The sequence below is a fragment of the Haliotis rubra genome, unplaced genomic scaffold (assembly GCF_003918875.1).
Source record: "Haliotis rubra isolate DU_JTF1 unplaced genomic scaffold, ASM391887v1 Scf37, whole genome shotgun sequence".
Lineage (NCBI taxonomy): Eukaryota > Metazoa > Mollusca > Gastropoda > Lepetellida > Haliotidae > Haliotis > Haliotis rubra.
Genome location: NW_025767046.1, coordinates 186,175 through 205,794, shown reverse-complemented (window position 1 = coordinate 205,794; position 19,620 = coordinate 186,175). Strand labels below are relative to the sequence as shown.

The following is a 19,620-nucleotide window of genomic DNA, read 5'->3' as shown; positions in this document are numbered from 1 at the left end:
TATACTCTTTCCTCATTCTATAACATTCTGTTAATAGGTATCATATAAACATGTTGGTTAGCTTATAGTACAACCATTATAAAATGTACTGCTTGTGATATACTTGTCTGGCATTTCACAGGTACAGATAATAACATACATGATATTATGGGAGGGCATGTGGCTTTGATTAATTTATATTGATGGAAACATGCTCATATGGATCATATCCTTGATTCTAAATATATAAAATATAACCCCATGCATATAAACGTGTTGTATAATGTACACACACGTTAAGCATTTTTAGTCATATCAAATACTTATATAGTAATACCAGATACATATATCACTGTACTCTCGTGGCAACCTGACATCAGTTCAATGCAAGTGCGTCGACGAAGTTTTGGTGGCAAATGCTCAGCCAACACAGGATCCACGCCATATGTTACAAATTACCTCATTACCACACTGACGTGGATGCTACATGCTAACCAGCCGTTGCTGTTAATATAATGCAGTCACATTATCAAACCATTGGAATGAATGCTAATTTCTGTCAATACGGAAATAATCCATTGAGCTATGAGTATGAAATATAGGATACATCTAAACCTTGTCATTCACGATTTCCAGAGTGTTTAAACCTGTGTCATCAATGAACAACTTTTACAATTAATTCAGGCGTTATTAAAATATGAGAATCATGGCCATATTAACGTACATTTGTCATATTTGTTCATAGTCTCCCTAATGCTCTTCAATGTGGAACAAATGCTAATTTGGAGACCAAATGATACGTACATTTAAAAACGTTGGTCATGTGGACCTCGGGTAGTGCATTATTTTCCTCGCATGGTTGAATTGGGGAAATAATGTTCCCTCGTGTGCTGCACGTTTCCGAACCAACACAACTCTATCTAATGCATAAATGTATTTGAAAACCCTCACCACGCGGTGTGTGTGTGTGTGTGTGTGTGTGTGTGTGTGTGTGTGTGTGTGTGTGTGTGTGTGTGTGTGTGTGTGTGTGTGTGTGTGTGTGTGTGTGTGTGTGTGTGTGTGTGTGTGTGTGTGTGTGTGTGTGTGTAATTTAGTGGTTAAAGCGTTCGCTCATCACGGCAAAGATACGGGGTTGCTTTCCCACACACATGTGTACAATGTGTGAAGCCCATTTCTGGTGTCCCCCGCCGTAATATTGATGGAATATTGGTGAAAAGCGGCGTAAACCCAAACTCAGCCACTTACTCTTACCACCCGATCTTTACATTTTCATTTAATAAGTTACACAATTATTCATTTACATTATTTTTATCCCGTCCGCTCTCTTGTTGATAAGTAAGCGACAATATTCATGTGAAACAGAAACAACTTCAGTGATAATGGGTTTCATAAGATTCGGGACAAAGAAACTGTAAACTTGCTTGTCTTCAGTAAAGAACGATACATGGCAAAACTAGTGCATATATCCACTTTTATATTTATGGTATGCCAGGAATGAATATAATTTTTTTTTAAATACATAATGAACATTAATTGAATGTAGTGTTTTTATGTGTTTTGAGAGAGGAGAGGCGCCTAAATGATATGTAAATCGTTAATAGAAGGCAGTAATTAGAAAATAGGGTCTATATTCTGAACATAAAGTCTCTAAGATGTGAAATCTCACCGTTCAGTGCGTGGAATAATCGAATAACAGCCGGCGGTCGTCAGTGTGAAGTGAAACAGGAAAGCAATGTTAAAGGCATGCGCTGTCCTGTCCTGGTGTAGCATTGGATAATTCAGTTATACATGGCTAACAAAGGCGAGGCGGCTTGCGATGAGAGGTCAAGTCGATGCAGTGCTTCTGTTCATGGGACTTACATGTTTGACAATGCTCAAATCCTCCTTCCGCGGTTCGAAATGAATTTGATAATATCTCTCTGTCTGCCTGTCATGCATTTCCTATTTTCTCAGGATTATCATATCTTCCTCATTCTTTCTTCCTTCTCCCATATCACTGATGGGCTTTTGGATAATCCTTGCTGAGGTAGTATATATAATGGATATTTTTATTGTTATCATATATGTATACCGCACTTATCAAGACACTAGCAGTGTCTCTCCAAAGGCGGTTTCTTCCCCGTATTTTAATATGCATTCCTAATATTATTATCAACTACTCGAGGGTATACAATCCATCCATCCGTCCGTCCGTCCGTCCGTCCGTCCGTCTGTACTACTACTTAAATCAGGTCAGACGTGCTAGGTCAGGTGCCTGTCTACAAAAATACTTTGCCACCAAAAAGTCCTTCCGTATATTATGTCGTGACAAGGATTTGCAACACAAACGGGTTGTTATTGGCAATATTCAAGGAGCTCTAGAAGCGAAGGATAATAAGGTCTTTTGGGGTAAAGTACAGTCTCTTTTACGTTCAACAACCTCTCAATTGAATATATCAGTTGACACATGGTTCACATACTTTAAGAATCTATTAAATTCTGCCTCGCTACCAACCACAGCTTTTGATAAGTGTGTTGAAGGATGTGTAAATTCCCATGATATTGAGCAATGCAGTGCTTGTAAGGAACCAGATTTTCTTTCAGATCCTATTAATCAGGATGAAATAATAAAGGAAACAGATGGTATTAAACACACGAAGTTTCTTCCAATGATGGTTCTATATTTAGAAATGTTATTTAATGCAGTGATAGATAGTGGGATTTTTCCGGATAGGTGGAATGTTGGAGTCATTGTGCCTTTGTATAAGAAGAGTGATAGGCAAAACCCAAACAACTACAAGGGAATTTCTTTATTAAGTGTAATGGGTAAAATATTCACTAGTATTCTAGATTCACGTTTTCGACTTAGTAGATAGAGATAAGTTATTGTATGTACTGTTATGTAAAGGTGTTGATGGTAAGATCTTTAGGCTTTTAAGAGACATGGATGTTAAGGTCAAAGCGTGAGTCCGAGTTGGTAGTAATAGGTCGGATATATTCACAACTTCACATAGCGTCAGACAGGGGTGTATGTTAAGTCCGGTATTGTTTATATTTTTTTTATAAATGAGTTGGTAGAGGAAATGCAAAATAGTGGTATAAGGGGTATATTTGTCAAATCGGAATTGGAGGACAATTTACTGCTGCTCTTTGCCGATTATGTCACTTTGGTAGATGAATCTGTCGTAGGGCTTCAACGAAAATTTGATTTCCAACATAAATTCTGTTTGAATTGGGGTTTTTAAGGTGAATTTAGATAAGTCTCAAATCATTGTCTTAGAAATGGTTGTAGAACTGCAGAGAAATGGTTCTGTGATGGCCAGGAAATTAAAGTTGTTAGCTATTATAAGTATTTGGGTGTCATATTTTCCTCATGGCTAGTGTGGTCTAAAGCTTGTGAAACTCTGTCGTTAACAGCAATGAAAGCGAACTTTCCTGTCATACAGATGTTGATAAAATATGATGCTCCTCATGAAATGGCTAAGAACATATTTGACACGAAAATAGCCCATATTTTGCTCTATGGCGGCAAAATTGGGGATATACATATAGTGCAGATACTGAAAAGCTTCAGGGCTTGTTCTTCAAGAAGTATTTAGGTTTAGGAAAATGTGTGTCTACAAAGCTGTTTTAGGGGGGTTGGGCAGATATCAAATATCTTTTAATTATTTTAGTCCTTGTATCAGGTACTGGTGTAGACTAGTGAGAATGAGTAGCCATAGGTATCCTCGAGCTTGTTATGAAATGCTTAAAGTCTTTGATGAAAATGGAACTGTTAAGTGGGTCTCTCATGTTCGTTCACAATTGTTTAAATTTGGATTTTCTTTTGTATGGATTACACAAGACTTTGGCCACGTAGATGTGCTTATTGCAACGTTTAAGCAACGCTGCAAGGATATCTGTTTCCAGACTTTGAGCAGTGATATTGTTAGTAGTTCCTTTCTTAAAGTTTATTCATCGTACAAGTCAGTTTTGGAAAGAGAAGTGTATATAACTGCGTTGTACACTTACAGAGACTTGAGGCGCATTTTATATAAATCTCGTTGCTTATCGCACAAATTGGGTGTCCAACAGTTGCGTTTCAATAAAGACAATGTAGACGATACTATAGCAATGTGTATCAAGTGTCATTTAGATGTCGTAGAAAATGAATACCACTTTCTATTAGTATGTCCTTACTACCATACAAGTAGGATGCAGTTTATTCCTGGGCATTACCATATAAATCCATCTGTATTTAAGTTTAAGCAGTTGTTATGCTAAAAAAATATGAATGTTATTAAAAGCCTAGCAATCTATCTGAAGAGAGACCTACCTGTCTGACTGCTATATATTGATGCATTATATTTATTTATATGTATTGTATGCACACAAACAAATAGACATGTTTTTTTGTACTCTGGGCCACGAGGCCATTATGCGAAATGAACTCTCTCTCTCTCTCACATCAAAAAGGATGAAAATATTATGAGAAATGAATTGGGGGTGGGGTGGGTGTGTGTGTGTGCAAAAAGTATAATTGCTCCTTTCACTTCAAACTGAAGAGGTGTTGCTATCTTATTTAATAAAAATACTGAAATAGATATTCAGATAATTGTAAAACAGACCCAAATGGAATCTATATCATAGCTCACATTAATATTGAAGGTATGCGGCTAACCCTCGCTACCGTGTACGGACCAAATCAGGATGATCCAGGCTTTTATATCTCATTGTTCAGCATTATAAATGAATTTGATAATGAATCCATAATTGCCTGTGGAGACTGGAACCTTGTCCTAAATCCTGATGTGGATCTAGAAAACTACAAAAACACAAACAATCCTAAAGCTATAAAGATCATTTTAGATAATATAGATTCACAAAATTTGACAGATGTTTGGAGAAACAGTAACTTGAATACTAGAAAATTTAGCTGGTGGAAAAAGAACCCTAGACAACAAGCCAGATAAGATTTTTTCTAGTCTCTGAAGATATTTCAAATCTAACTATAGAAACAACAATATTGCCAGGATACAAGTCAGATCACTCAGCTTTTTCATTGTCATTTTCCAATATTTACAGTAAGGAAAGGGGTAAAGGATACTGGAAATTAAATGCTTCTCTGCTTTATGATACAGATTATAACAAACTAGCGAAAGAAATATTGGAAGAAACGAAAGAAGAATATGCTCTGGATAATATTAATACAGGAAACAGTGATGATCCCAATCTTAAGCTAAGCATTTCTGCTGAACTCTTTCTTGAAACTTTTCTTATGAAAATAAGAGGTAAATCAATGTCATATACATCATATTTAAAGAAAACAAAAACTGACAAAACAAATAAACTAGAAAAGGAAATCCAAATGTTAGAGGATGATATTAGAGAAAACTTTCAAGGTGTAAATAAGGAAAAGATTGCAAAATTAACTAAAACATGAGGGGAAAAACCAACCAATTACTTTTGTCATTTGGAAAACAGAAATTATACAAGTAAAAAGCTCAATTCTCTTTTAATGCAAAGGAGGAACTTTTGCCTGATGTAAAAGATATTCTCAAGGAACAAAAAAATTCTATCACAAATTATATGCTGGAACTGATATTGATTATGCAGCACAATACATTTTAGACACCATCAACAATCCTTCACTTGATAGCTCTTTTGCAAATGATCTTGACAAACCAATTGAAATAAAGGAGCTGTCTGAAACAGTTATGGCTAGGAAAAATTATAGGTCTAGATGGTTTTCCTGTGGAATTTTTTAATGGTTTTGGACAGACCTCAAGTATTGGGTTTACAGATATGTTCAAGAAGTTTTTGATAAAAATCAGCTATCTTTTACTATTAACAGAGGTGTCATAACTTGTATTCCAAAATCAAGATAAAGACAGAAGATATATGAAAAATTGGCGATATATTTCTCTTTTAAATACCTTGTACAAAATTATAAGCTCCTGCATTGCAAACAGACTGAAAAAGACATTAGATAAACTGATACATTCTGATCAGACAGGATTTATACCAGGCAGATGCATAAGTGATAATGTCAGACTAATGTATTGTATCATGTATGAACTGAAAAAGAAAAAGAAATCAGACCTCTTGATTCTGATCGACTTCGAGAAAGCTTTCGATACTGTCTCAAAAACATTTATTATAAAAGTTCTAAATAAATTTGGCTTTGGACCCAATGTGATAAAGTGGATAAATATACTGATGCAGAACGCGCCCTCATGTGTTATCCAAAACGGCTATCTCTCCTCTTTTCCCCCCTAATGACCGGGGCTGTAGACAAGGGGACCCAATATTGCCATACCTTTTAATTTTTGTTGCAGAAATACTAGGTCCTATGATAAGAGACAATAAAGGTATCAAAGGTATTAAAATCAATAAGGAAGAATATAAATTGGGACAATATGCTTATGATGCTCAATTAATTTTAGACGGATCTGAATATAGCCTTCAAGCAGTTCTAGAAACTTTACATATATTCTATAAAATGTCAGGGCTTAAGATAAACATTGAAAACAAAAGCTATTTGGATAGGTTCACTTATTGGTAGCAAAGGAAATGAGAAAATAGCCTAGACCGGCACGAAGGTGACTTTAACATCCTTGGTATATATTTCAACTCCAATTTGGAGGATTAATGGGTAATCAATACTATAAAAAGACTAGAAACAATTAATAGAACTCTTGCTAGTTGGAAAAAGAGAAAACTAACCTTACATGGGAAAATTACAGTCTTGAAAACATTGGCAAAATCAACTTTAGTACATATTTATTCTGTGTTACCATCACTCTCAAAGGAATTTCTTAATCAAATGAACAATATTGTATATAATTTCATGTGGGATGGCAAGAAGGATAAAATCAAGAGAACAACTATATGTAGAAAATATGAAGAAGGTGGATTAAGAATGACAGATATCAAATCCTTTATAAATGCCCTAAAGTTATCCTGCCTAAGAAGGTATGTAAATAAAACATCAATTCACAATCCCAGTTAATTTCCTTTCATCAAAATATTTCTTCTTGGTGCACATATTCACAGTCATGCAAGGATTGATAACCCATTTTAGAATGATGTTTTAATCATTTGGAGTAAATATTATAAACAACAACATAAGATAAATACTTGTCAACCAGAAGAAATCTTGGCTGAACCTTTGTAGTTGAATCACCAATTTAGAAATAGTAATTTCTTGATTAAAGGTTGGTTTAACAGAGGTATTCATTCATACAATAAGAGATATATGGGGTGAAACTGTTTTTTTTTGTCTTTCAATGAAATAAAAAAGCTTTATTGCATCAAAGGAACAATTTTAGAGTACAATAAAATCATTTTAAATATTTCCAAATCTTGGGAAAATACTCTTTTATGTGATCCCCACAACCTCTCACTAAACTCAACTCTTCTAGACCTACTTTCTCAAATGACAAAGTTATAGAAAATGACACTCGACCTACAGTTTGTCAGAAATTGCAGAATGAACTAAATACAGACATTGCATGGAACATTGTGTTTAAAAAATACAGAAACTGCACAAAGGATGTAAAGCTTTTAGATTTTCAGTACAGATTTATAAACAGAGCAATTTATACCAAAAAGAGTTGGTGCAAATGAAGATATACTCTCCCAAAATAGAAAGAATTTCAACTGTATTTTTATGTTTATTTTGAAACATCTTGTAGGCTCTATGAGTCAATGAAATATAGCAAAATTGCACACTGGGAATGCAGACTTATCCGTCTTTGGCACCAACTCGAGGAAAGTCAGTTTGAGTGTCATGGAGACGTGTGGTGGCGCTGAAGTCAATACCTCGTGTGACCACCGTGGGCATCCAGAACTGCACGGCATCGCCCAGGCATCGAACGAATAAGTCTCAGAATCTCGTGTTGCCCAATCGCAGCCCACTCTGCCTGTAGTGCCTGTGCGAGTTGCTGGGGCTGAGGGTTACGGCGTCGCACCCGTCTGTCCAGGGCATCCCACAGATGTTCGATCGGGTTTAAGTCCGGTGATTCTGAGGGCCAGGGGAGCACATTGATGTTGTGGTTCTGGAGGAAGTCTCTAGTGTGACGTGCTGTGTGAAGCCTGGCATTGTCCTGTTGAAACAACTCCCTCTGGCGATCAATGATTGGAAGGAGGTGTGGGCGTTGGATTTCGTCACAGTACCGTTGAGCTGTCAGGCTGCCCTGGATCATCACCAAATCACTTCTCCTACGGCAGGTGATCGCTCCCCACATCATAACACCTCCCCAGCCGAATCTGTCCACCTGGGGAACGCAAGCGTCTGCGAAACGTTCACGTCGACGTCTGTATACCCGCATTCTTCCATCGCGTCGTTCCAATAGAAATCGTGATTCATCACTGAACCAGATTCTACGCCAATTCGGTAGGTTCCAGGCCTGAACGTTGGTGCACCATTGAACTCGATGTCGACGATGTTGTTGTCGAAGCACAGGGCCAACATAAGGTCTTCTGGCACGTAAACAAGCCTCTCTTAACCTGTTGCTGACGGTCTGTGCAGAAAGCCTCCTCAATCCGGGTATTTGTCGAGCGGTACTGGTCGCCGTAGCTGTTCGATGACGCAGGTGATGTACCCGGATGTAGCAATCCTGCGCCGCAGTGGTCGCTCGAGGTCGCCCACTACGAGGGGCATCTACTACCGCATTCTGCCGGCGATATCTCTCCCAGAGCCGTGAAATGGTGCTTTGGTGAACATTCATGCGTCGGGCAACTGCACGTTGAGACTGGCTAGCTTCAAGCAAACCAATGGCGATATGACGGTTGGCTTCACTAAGACGTAGCATTTTGCGTTCGTCAACAATATTCCAAATACAGTGAATAATCGACAGACAGCGATCAACCTTTCCTACCCATCATTGAGACCATCTGATCCCCAACTTCCACGTGCATTGCATGTGAATTGTGTATTCTGTGACACTACACGCCGAAATTGAAAATCATGCTGTTAAATACGGGTATTTTACGGATGGTGCGTTTTGTTGTGATGTTTCAAAACATAAACACCATAGGACTCATAAACAGAGCAAAACCTTTTGTAAAATGAATCACGTTTTTATTCATTGCTACATGAAATTGCTATTTTCATGATGCGTTTCTTTTTTGGGAGAGTATATTTCAAATATTTGCTCTTTTTGTCAATCTGAACCAGAACGCCTCCAACATGTATTCATAAAATGTAATCTTGTACAGTAATTTTGGAGAAAAGTTTGAAAACTTTATTAATCCTACACATTGTGATGTTCCCATTTCTGACGAAGACATTATCTTTTGCCACAGTTCTGTTAGTCTACTAGCAACACACATTATCCTGTTGACCAAAACAATATTTATGCTTCAAGTATAAAACAGAATGAACAATCCATTGATTGTGTTGCTAATATCGTCAAGCATGTGTACAAAGTAGAAAGAATTATTGCTTGTAAGAACAGTGATTTGCCTAAATTTCATTCCAAATGGAACAATGAACAATGTATTACAGTTATAATTATACACCTGACATGTCCATCATTTTATAAGCGGTTCATTGTATATGCTCTGAAAAACAATGATAACTGTAATCAAATGTACACCTGCTGAACTGGAATGAATAAAAAGAATTTGAAAAAATACCGGAGTATACAATCTATCCATCTGTCCGTCCGTCCGTCCGTCCGTCCGTCCATCCATCCATCCATCCATCCATCCATCCATCCATCATCCATTCACCCACCCACCCACCCACCATCCCTCCGTTCGTCCATCCGTCTGTCATCCATCCACCTACCCACCCCTCCACCCATCCAGCCATCCAGCTAACCTTGATTTGGTCTTGTCTATTTGTTCTTGTTTGATATGATACACATGATATGGCAACAGGAACTATAGTTTGGCATGAAATGCATGTGGACCCGTTTTTTTGTAAATATCTCTTCATCCAATGACCCAATCGATCTCAAACTGTGCAAATGGATGTTTTGTCAGACAACCTAATCACATTGTAAATCACCGATTTTATGCATTTGTATTAAAGAATCTGTCTATGTAACTGTCAACAAAATAAACAGCAGACCGCAAACTGCTTGCAGAGGGAGGGAGCCAATGACCTGTAACAGCGGCAGTGTTGGGTCATAAAGGTCAACGTTCGTCAATGTAGGTCAGCTATGCACGTGACAGGTATGAAGAGGTGTTCCTTTTTAGCAAATAGCCGGCGAATGACATCTCTGATGACCCTGATGTCAAAAGAATCTAACTTTGGATGCCTACCTTTTTGTACAAGGTTTTGTTTATTGGTTGTTGGTTTATTTTTCACAATTTTTAGCACGATGTTCTTTTTCATGCCAAGAGCAAAAGTTGTACGTTTCATGTAATCCAACACCTTATAAATCGGTTTGCTATGTTTGCTCTCTTTTTAAAAAAAATTCAACACATTTCTAATTAAACGTTTAGCATCATCTGAATAAGCTTTCATGATGACAGCTAGAAGTAGTCAATGTGAATGATCCAAACGGTCTATCACTGTGAAGTGCACAGGTAACTATCATGAACTGCACGTGCATTTACCTTTATGACCCAACACTGCCGCTGTTACAGGTCATTGGCTCCCTCCCTCTGCAAGCAGTTTGCGGTCTGCTGTTTATTTTGTTGACAGTTACATAGACAGATTCTTTAATACAAATGCATAAAATCGGTGATTTACAATGTGATTAGGTTGTCTGACAAAACATCCACTTGCACAGTTTGAGATCGATTGGGTCATTGGATGAAGAGATATTTACAAAAAACCCGAGTCCACATACATTTCATGCCAAAGTATAGGTGTGTTTGATCTCCTTACCTTCATATTCACACAACAGTTTACATTCCAGTGCAAATTATAATATTTTTCCCAATACATGTATATATTTTGTGGCAGATAAAGTTTTTGGATGTTTAACGCCGCACTGAGCAATATTCCACCAATATGGCGGCCGCCTGTAAATCGTGTCTGGACCAAATCTTGTGATGAACATAATGAGCATCGATCTACGCAATTGGGATACAATGACATGTGTCAACCATGTCAGCGAGCCTGACCCGCGATCCCGTTAGTTGCCCCATACGAGAAACATGGGTTGCTGAAAAATAATTCAAACACTACCATGACGTCAACTGAAAATATAGTGGGATCTTGCACTTCAATTCCACGTAATCCTTTACACGTAAATTAATCCAAGATACATAATATTCAATAATGTAAATGATTATTTTCACTTTATTACGAAAGTCCCATAGAGACATGACACAGGCATCATTTCATCATTACTATGCGAAGAGATCACCCTTGGGGAGGAACGGGGATAATTCTGTGGACATACAGCTTGTTAATGTTGTTAGTATCTACACCGCAACTCATTCTAACAAGGAAGAATTGTCTTCATTGTTCATCTAAATGACAAAATTCTGAATGTCACTTAAAGAAGTCACTTGTGAAATTCTTGAACGAGTAACAATTACCGATTGTCATGCTCTTTTGATGCGCTTTTTCATAAAACACTCATTTAAACCTATTTGTATTGGGGTAATGTTGCAGCCCCTGTGTTTAATAGTATGGGAATCGCTCGTGAAGGTCCGGGTTAGAATCAGTTGATCAGTCACTAAGTGACGTTACAAGACTAGATTATTGGTGACTGAGACATTCAACAACCGACACAAACAAAAAGTACAATACTTTGGAATCTCGAAAAATTATTCATAATCAATGATTTAAAAGTTGTTGTTTTTCAATTTTGTACAGTATTGTTTCACTTACTTATTCAGTGAGACGTTAAACAACAACCAAACCAGACAATGCCAAATGGATGCCAAATTGATATACTGATATTTACATGTACAACATACTGCACTTGGTTGACCGAACATTTACATTTACATGTACCATACTTTGTAGAAGCAAATCAGTGGTTAGACATTCGGCGAATGATTGATAAGTTATGACGTTCACAAGAAATTGCGCAATGATAGTATCTTTCCTTGTGGACATTACATGTTTCAGTGTAAATGATCCATGTAATATGCATGAGGAATGTGGAGTGAACCAGTACTTGTAGAAGAAGGGTTTGCCTTTATAGGCCACCAATGAAGTATCTACAGTACAACACAATACAAGGATTCCCCTTTCTGCATATCTGTCCTTTCAGATTGTATATACATTCAGGAATTTTGAAATTCTTTGCTATGGATTAGTTTTTGAAAACATGGGGCTGGCGACCGAAATGAAAATATAAAATTATAGTTTCACACCGTTATTATAACTGAACTTCTCAATAGTACGCTTTTTCTTCTTGTGGGCTTCTCAAATATATCTACTTTCAATTCATATTTACTGAAATAAAATAAAAATATCTAAATGCGGGATAGAATTATAAGGATTTATTATTCATCATTTTGTGTGGCTTTCATATGATTTCAAAATAACAATAATCAGATAATTGTATTTAAATGCATATATAACCCGCAGATAAGATCAACTCCCAGATATTACGTAAACAACTACACATCATTATTTTCCTTATGTACTTCAGTGTACTACGAGTACTACTATGAGTTAATGATTTGGTATCAAGGTTAGTATTCTCGACCACATTAATCAAGCGAAATCGCCGGAAAACGACCTGATAGTGTGAACAGAGTCAAACTAGTTCACACGTATTAATACATAGCTTCGGTGAAATCATGGGATTTCCATCTGCATATAGTTCGAAATACCTTACTTACCTATGTTTATATCTTATATTTGTAACTCACAGACTTTATTTTATCTTATGAAAACGTACGCATATATACCTATGTAAACAAATGTTTTGAATGAAACATCTGAAATATCGAGACTTTGAGATGTGTTGTGACTGACAGCCGACATTTTGTTTTGATCACGTTACTTGGGTCATGTGACCAAGTGCAAATAGTTCCGGCAGCACGCGATGTTATTATACAATGTGTAACAACCACATTGTAGATTTATTAAACAGTGATAATCTTCAACGGGTGAGTACATAATGTGTCTCATATACTACAGAGTATGTAACCCACACGCAGCTTCATAATTTGTTTCAGGTACAACAGTGCATGTAATCCGCACGCTCAATTCGGCTTTTAATTTGTAATGTCCAACAATGAATGTAACCCACACACAGCTTCATAATTTGTCTCAGGTACAACAGTGCATGTAATCCGCACGCTCAATTCGGCTTTTAATTTGTAATGTCCAACAATGAATGTAACCTACACACAGCTTTATAATTTGTTTCAGGTACTACTACAGTGCATGGAATCCGCACGCTCAATTCGGCTTTTAATTTGTAATGTCCAACAACGAATGTAACCCACACACAGCTTCATAATTTGTCTCAGGTACAACAGTGCATGTAATCCGCACGCTCAATTCGGCTTTTAATTTGTAATGTCCAACAATGAATGTAACCCACGCACAGCTTTATAATTTGTCTCATGTACTACTACAGTGTTTGCAATCCGCTTGCTCATTAATTCCTTTATGCACAACGGAGTATTCTATCAAGACTGCACACCCGTCGTTTGAAAGAAAACATTCTCTGTCCGAAAATGATACAAGACTGGTAGCATGATTCAATATGAATACACACTCACTTAACCTTACACACGTTTCCGTTAGATACGAGGCACAGTGTAACTTGTTAAGAGCTTTATCTGGGCATTATTCACAATTGCCAAATAAAATAAGTATTGAGCTCTTTGCAAAAGTAGATAATTCAATGTGTGCTGGATAAACCACTGAACCCGGATGTACGTGGACGTCACAAATTTATAATCAAAGCACTGTGAATAATACTGATACTATTTTCAAACATATTTAGCGGTCCGTATTTGTTCTTGCCGGGAAAGTAATAACTTAATTACCCACATCTAATTGGGTCAAAACTGCAGTCAATAACATAAATTCTGGTTGTGTCGTTATACCATTTGTTCACATGCTTTGTACATGTAGTTGAGACACCCAATGGCTTGTTTTCGCCATGAGGGATATGTTTCTTGGTATCCAGAAAACCTTAAAAAGGATTCCTTTATTGAAGCACTTTATGAAGTTTATATCTTGTTTCAAGCCTGAAATTCAATGGCTTCATGGTCAGATTTTAGGGTGACATCGTTGTAACTGAGGTGCCTTGTCCTTTTCACATGTTAATACAGGACAACATATATACAGTGAAGTTATTAAAAGCTTTTATTATATGAGACACGTCTGGACAAGAATGTCGGACGGATATCCCTTAAAACATGAATACATGATCACGAATGCATTTTCGTGTACAGAGCTGGGAAATGTTCTGATATAATTGAGCATAAACTGTGTTCTTGTTAATGCTTGGAAAGTAACTGTGTCCTGGAAGTTTTGTTTGTTGTTTGACGCTGTACCAATAAACCAGTTCTATGGCGGAGATCTGTGAAAACTGGAGTCTGGACTGGAAGTCCCCTTGACTAATATGATGAGCACTAACCAACACACCTAACCACCTGATCCCTTTGGTCTTGGGTGCTGATGTCCTGGATGTTTTCTGGGTTCGTAGAAGTCACAGATAAGATGATATCACTTGGATACTATTTAAAATTTGATATCCCCAATGCATTATTGAATATATTGCTAGCAACAGCAACATATACTTTCAGCCACCAATACGTCTCTTGACTAACATCTTGAGCACCAACCAAGACAGCGAGCCCAACCACCAGGTCCCTAACCATTCAGCCACCAATACAAAACAATTTAACAAACATATACATCTGCATATGCACTGATACCTCAACTTGAATATATGTATTTTTGTGCTGGTCAATTCCTCTCTCTCTAGATCATCATTGTATGGAGATCTTTAAGTGTCTTAATTCCATACACTTGCGGTGCTCTGGTCTCACAGAGATGTTCCCCAGTCAGCTCAGTTCCTTCAATGTACACTTTGCCAAGCTTCTGCTGTCCCCATCTGATTACCTCATCAATCACCGGTGTCTTCAAACCAACGATCTTTGCCATACCTTTCACAACAACAAGACCGAAAGGAACATCTTCAGACAAATAACGATGTTGAAAATCTGGCACATATCCCCCCTTGACTTTTTTCATAGGGTGAACCATTCCTTCGTAGGCCTTGTTGGTCACAAGGACGGTCTTTAAGCTGGATGGGTTTGATATTGCAGATCCATAACTTTTTATGAACCACTCGTACATTGATAAGCATCCTTGAAAGTGAATACCAGTCCGTTTTGAAATTTCTTTTGTAATCAGCTGGACTTCATCATCCAGGTCAGTTACACATTTTGCTTGAAAGTCGTCAGTTCCTTGATAGAAAAGCGGTTCCTCTGATAAGGGAATACCGTCCCAGTGTTTCCAGCGACCATACATCAGGCCTGGATGGATCGAAGTGAACATGAGGCTTACTTCCAGGAAGTGGTTGATTTTGTTTAGAGCAGGAGGACTTCCCAACACGGACTGCAAGTGTAGCAGAGGGTTGATGGTACCCCTGGAGGTATCTTTAATGACTGCTACATCTACGGTTTTCTTTATCCCATTGATTTTAACCTTTCGTCCATATTCAACAATCCTACAAGCCCAGGGAAGGGTTGTCGCAGACAACACGCTGACAAATTGGGACTTTGCCTTAAGAATGTCACGAGACTGAAATTCAAATCCTGGTTGACCAGGAAGGCCTACAATGGTTGCTGGGCTGCATATGTATGGTTCTATGGCTTTCAGATAATTTTCATGGGAAAACGCAGGTACCGTGATCAGGATCAGGTTCGCGCCAGGGACAACGTCCGCTGGGTTTTTAGAAATCATGTTAGGCCTCGCACTGATTTCGGATTCATTTGGAAACATGCAACACATCATTCCATGTTCTAAAGATTTGTTCCACATCTCAGCCTCGTCCTTATATAGGGTCAGTACATTGGTCTGAGTGTTTTCACGTGAAGATAGAATTCCAGCGAGAACATGTGCACCATTGCCACCTCCACAAATCAAGATATTTTGTGTTTTCGATGACATTTCTTTACTGAAAAATATTAACAGAATTAGCTAAACATACATATTTAAAAACAATGTAGTAAAACTTTGATAGATTCAGCAGATGGTAGAAGGGAAGAAGATGAGATTTTTAAAATAGCATGTTACTTATGAAAATATAAGACTGTACTATTTTGTGTTTTGTTCGTCCTGAATTTTTATTCCGACGTGAAATAATAAAGCAGTTTTTTTAACTGAAGTTTTTCCACCGATGTGCAAATGTTATAAACACTTTGAGGCATACTTTTCCCCTTTGAAGTCAGTTTGATCTTTCTTCATCTACATTTATTCCCAAATTGTTCTTGAAGCAAAACAACTCGATCTACTGCATACATGTTTTAAAAGACTGTGCGATCTAATTGATAAAGTTTCATAAAATAAGTTACATACCTAGTGATAAACATTTTATATCATCTAGGCTGAGATTGGAGACGGGAAACAAATAAAACAATACTGATGGTTAAAATGAGTCAAACTTTCGCTAAATCAGTATTGCATTAGACTCGTTTAATATCAACGGACAGAAAGGCAATTTCAGCAGCGATATACATTTATGGCTATGCATGACCATTTGAGAATTACAACCATTCAAGTTATTACATCAATTAGAAATAACCGACAATATTCATGTGAAAGGAACAGACACAATAACAACGATAATAGTTAATAGTTGTCATGAGCTCTGGGACAAAGAAACTGTAACTTTGTTCTGAAGATGTGAAATCTCACCGTTCAGTGCATGGAATAATCAAACAACAGCCGGCGGTCGTCAGTCTGAAACTGAACAGGAGAGTAATGGATGCATAATGTTAAATGGCATGCGCTGGCCTTTCCTGATTAAGCATTGATTAAATCAGCTCTAACTAGGCCGAGGCAGCTTGCAATGAGAGGTCAAGTAGATGGCAGTACGTTTGTTCATTGGCTGGCATGTTTGATTATGCTCGACACCAACTGCAAAATAGACTAACCGCTGTCGTGATCCTGGCCAAATACGTCCTTCCCCCATCTCTCTCTGTCTCTCTGTATGTCTCTCTCTCCCTCTCTCTTTTTCTCTCCCTCCCTATCTTCGATCTCTCTGTCTGTCTGTCTCTCTCTCTCTCTCTCTCTCTCTCTCTCACACACACATACACACCACACACATCATCTAAGCCCCCTCTCACACCCTCTCGCTTTCACTTTCTTTCCCTCTGGAAGTCCAGTAGATGCAGTATATCTTTCTGTTCATGTGTTTGCATGTTTGATTTTGCTCAACACCACCTGCAAAACTGAATTAGCTGCAGTCTTCATCCTGGCCAACCCCCCACCCCTCCTCTGGCTTACAATGAGAGGTCAAGTAGAGTGCACTGCGTCTGTTCATGATCTTGCATGTTTGATTATGATTATCACCACAACTAAACTAATTGCGGTGATCCTGGCCATATCCCTCACCCCCGTATCTGTCTCTCTCTCTCTCTCTTCCCCTCTCTCTTTGTCTCTCCCTCTCCCCGATCTCTCTGTGTGTCTATATGTCTCTCTCCTCTTTCTCCCCTCTCTCTGTCTCCCCCCCTCTCTCCCTCTGTCTCTCTCACACACACCACACACCTCATCCCTGCCCTTTTCACCTTCAGTCTCCTTCCCTCTGGAAGTCTAGTAGATGTTTCTTTCTGTTCATGGTTTTGCATGTTTGATTATGCTCAACGCTACCATGCAAAACTACTATAATCGCCCTCTCTCTCTGTCATCCTCTTTCCTATCTCTCACTTTCTTCTTCCTTCTCGCTTTCCATGTTTCTCTCTTTGTCTAATGGGACATTTCCATAATCTTTGGAACGTACCATATAAATGAATGTACTCATAATAAATTTCATATAATTTATATGCCGAACTTAGCCAGACACTAGTTTCTCTCTTCCCCGACCAATGGATCCAAATGCATTAAAAATATCGTTCTCAACTAACTGCAGGTATAGAACCCATCCATTCATCTATTCATCCATCTAATCTTGGTTTGTTTATTCGTTCTATTTATATGATATGGCAATAGGAACTATGTTTATGTGATCTCCTAACCGCCAGGGACCAATATAGTTCAATTTTATTATAAACGTTTCAACATATTCCGAATCAGTTCGCAATTCCACTGCAAATTTTAAGGTTTTCGTTTAGATGTAGTTTGGCAGATATAGAATCACTCAACCTGTACTATGGCGTCAAATGGAGTATTTCACATTTAAACCCGCAACCTTTTCAAATGAAACTATAGTGAAATCTTCATCTTCAATGTCATGTTAATCCTTTACGTCCATATTGATACTTGTGTACAACAATGTAAATTATTACTTTCACTTCATTGTGAAAGTCACACAGACAAGAGGCAAAGACGTCATTACATAATTGCTATGTATACTCTTTGGAACAGATCACCCACGGGGAAGAAGGGGCATAATTGAATGGACATGCAGCTTGTCAATGCTATTAGTATCTACACCGCAAAGTCGCACTCAGTCTAATATCAAAGTTGTATATCCATAGGATTGTCATTGTTAATGAGTTTTAAGTGTCATTTAGAAACGTTACTTGAGTAAATCTTGAAAGCGTAACAATTAAGTGTAACACTGTCATGTGTTTTTATATTATGCGTTTTCATAAATGAAACCTTTTTGTTTTGGGGTAACTTTACAACCATTGCGTTTAATAGTATTGGAACCACACGTAAAGATCCGGGTTAGAATTGATCTTTAGCAACCTATGCTTTGGGATCCGATGGTCAGGCTCGCTTGTCATCATATCCCAGTTGCGTAAGTCGATGCTCATGCTGTTGATCACTGGATTGTCTAGTCCAGACACGATTATTTACAGACCGCCACCATATAGGGAGTAAAACTAAACTCACTCACTCACTAATCCGGACACATGCATTTTCTGAAATTTTGTCCGGATAACAGAGTTTCTGGACATCTAAACCCCCTATCCACTGACCAGGATTACCTATCTATCAAAAATCTACCGACGCAATATGAGAAATAAGGGTTCATGTCTGTGAAACACCGGCGTTATGAAAGAGGGTGCGTGTCAGAACAGGACTGTGGGGTGTAGCGTGTTTGTGTTAAAATTCCAGTACGTGACCATGCACAATTCACAAAGAACTAGTGAAGTATACTGTACTTGTATTGGAGATGATGTCCTCATGTCCATTTTACAGCTTCTAAGGCAAAAATATCTTCGTAACTATTATTGTAAACATCAATCTGTAGAACAGTTTAATCTCCTAATTAATTGTCCCAGTGTGCTCTCAACCCGTGAAGATCCGGGTTAGAATTGACCTTCTGTAACCCATGCTTGTCGCTTGAGCCGAGTAACGGGATCTGGCGGTAAGGCTCGCTGACTCGGTTGACACATGTCATCGTATCCCAGTTGCATAGATCGATGCTCATGCTGTCGACCACTGGATTGTCTGATCAAGACTCGATTATTTACAGCCATTTAGCTGGAAAATTGGCGAGAGCAGCGTTAAACAACCAACCAACCAACCTTATGTGCCCTAACTGACTAGAATTGCTAGAGCTACCTGTTACTGTTTCACTTAAAACATTACGATTCATCTTCGCTAATGTACATATGCTT

General features: G+C 38.0%; 1 protein-coding gene across 1 annotated transcript; it reads right to left on the bottom strand.

Annotated features, from left to right (window-relative positions):
- Window positions 1-14,167: 14,167 nt before the first annotated feature.
- LOC124285908 (opine dehydrogenase-like) lies at window positions 14,168-17,084 on the bottom strand. Its single transcript, XM_046722190.1, has 3 exons — window positions 16,987-17,084; window positions 16,748-16,798; window positions 14,168-16,007 (listed from the first exon to the last, which is right to left on the bottom strand). The coding sequence occupies exons 1-3, from the start codon at window positions 17,022-17,024 to the stop codon at window positions 14,807-14,809; spliced, it is 1,290 nt and encodes a 429-aa protein (XP_046578146.1). The 5' UTR covers window positions 17,025-17,084; the 3' UTR covers window positions 14,168-14,806.
- Window positions 17,085-19,620: the final 2,536 nt, after the last annotated feature.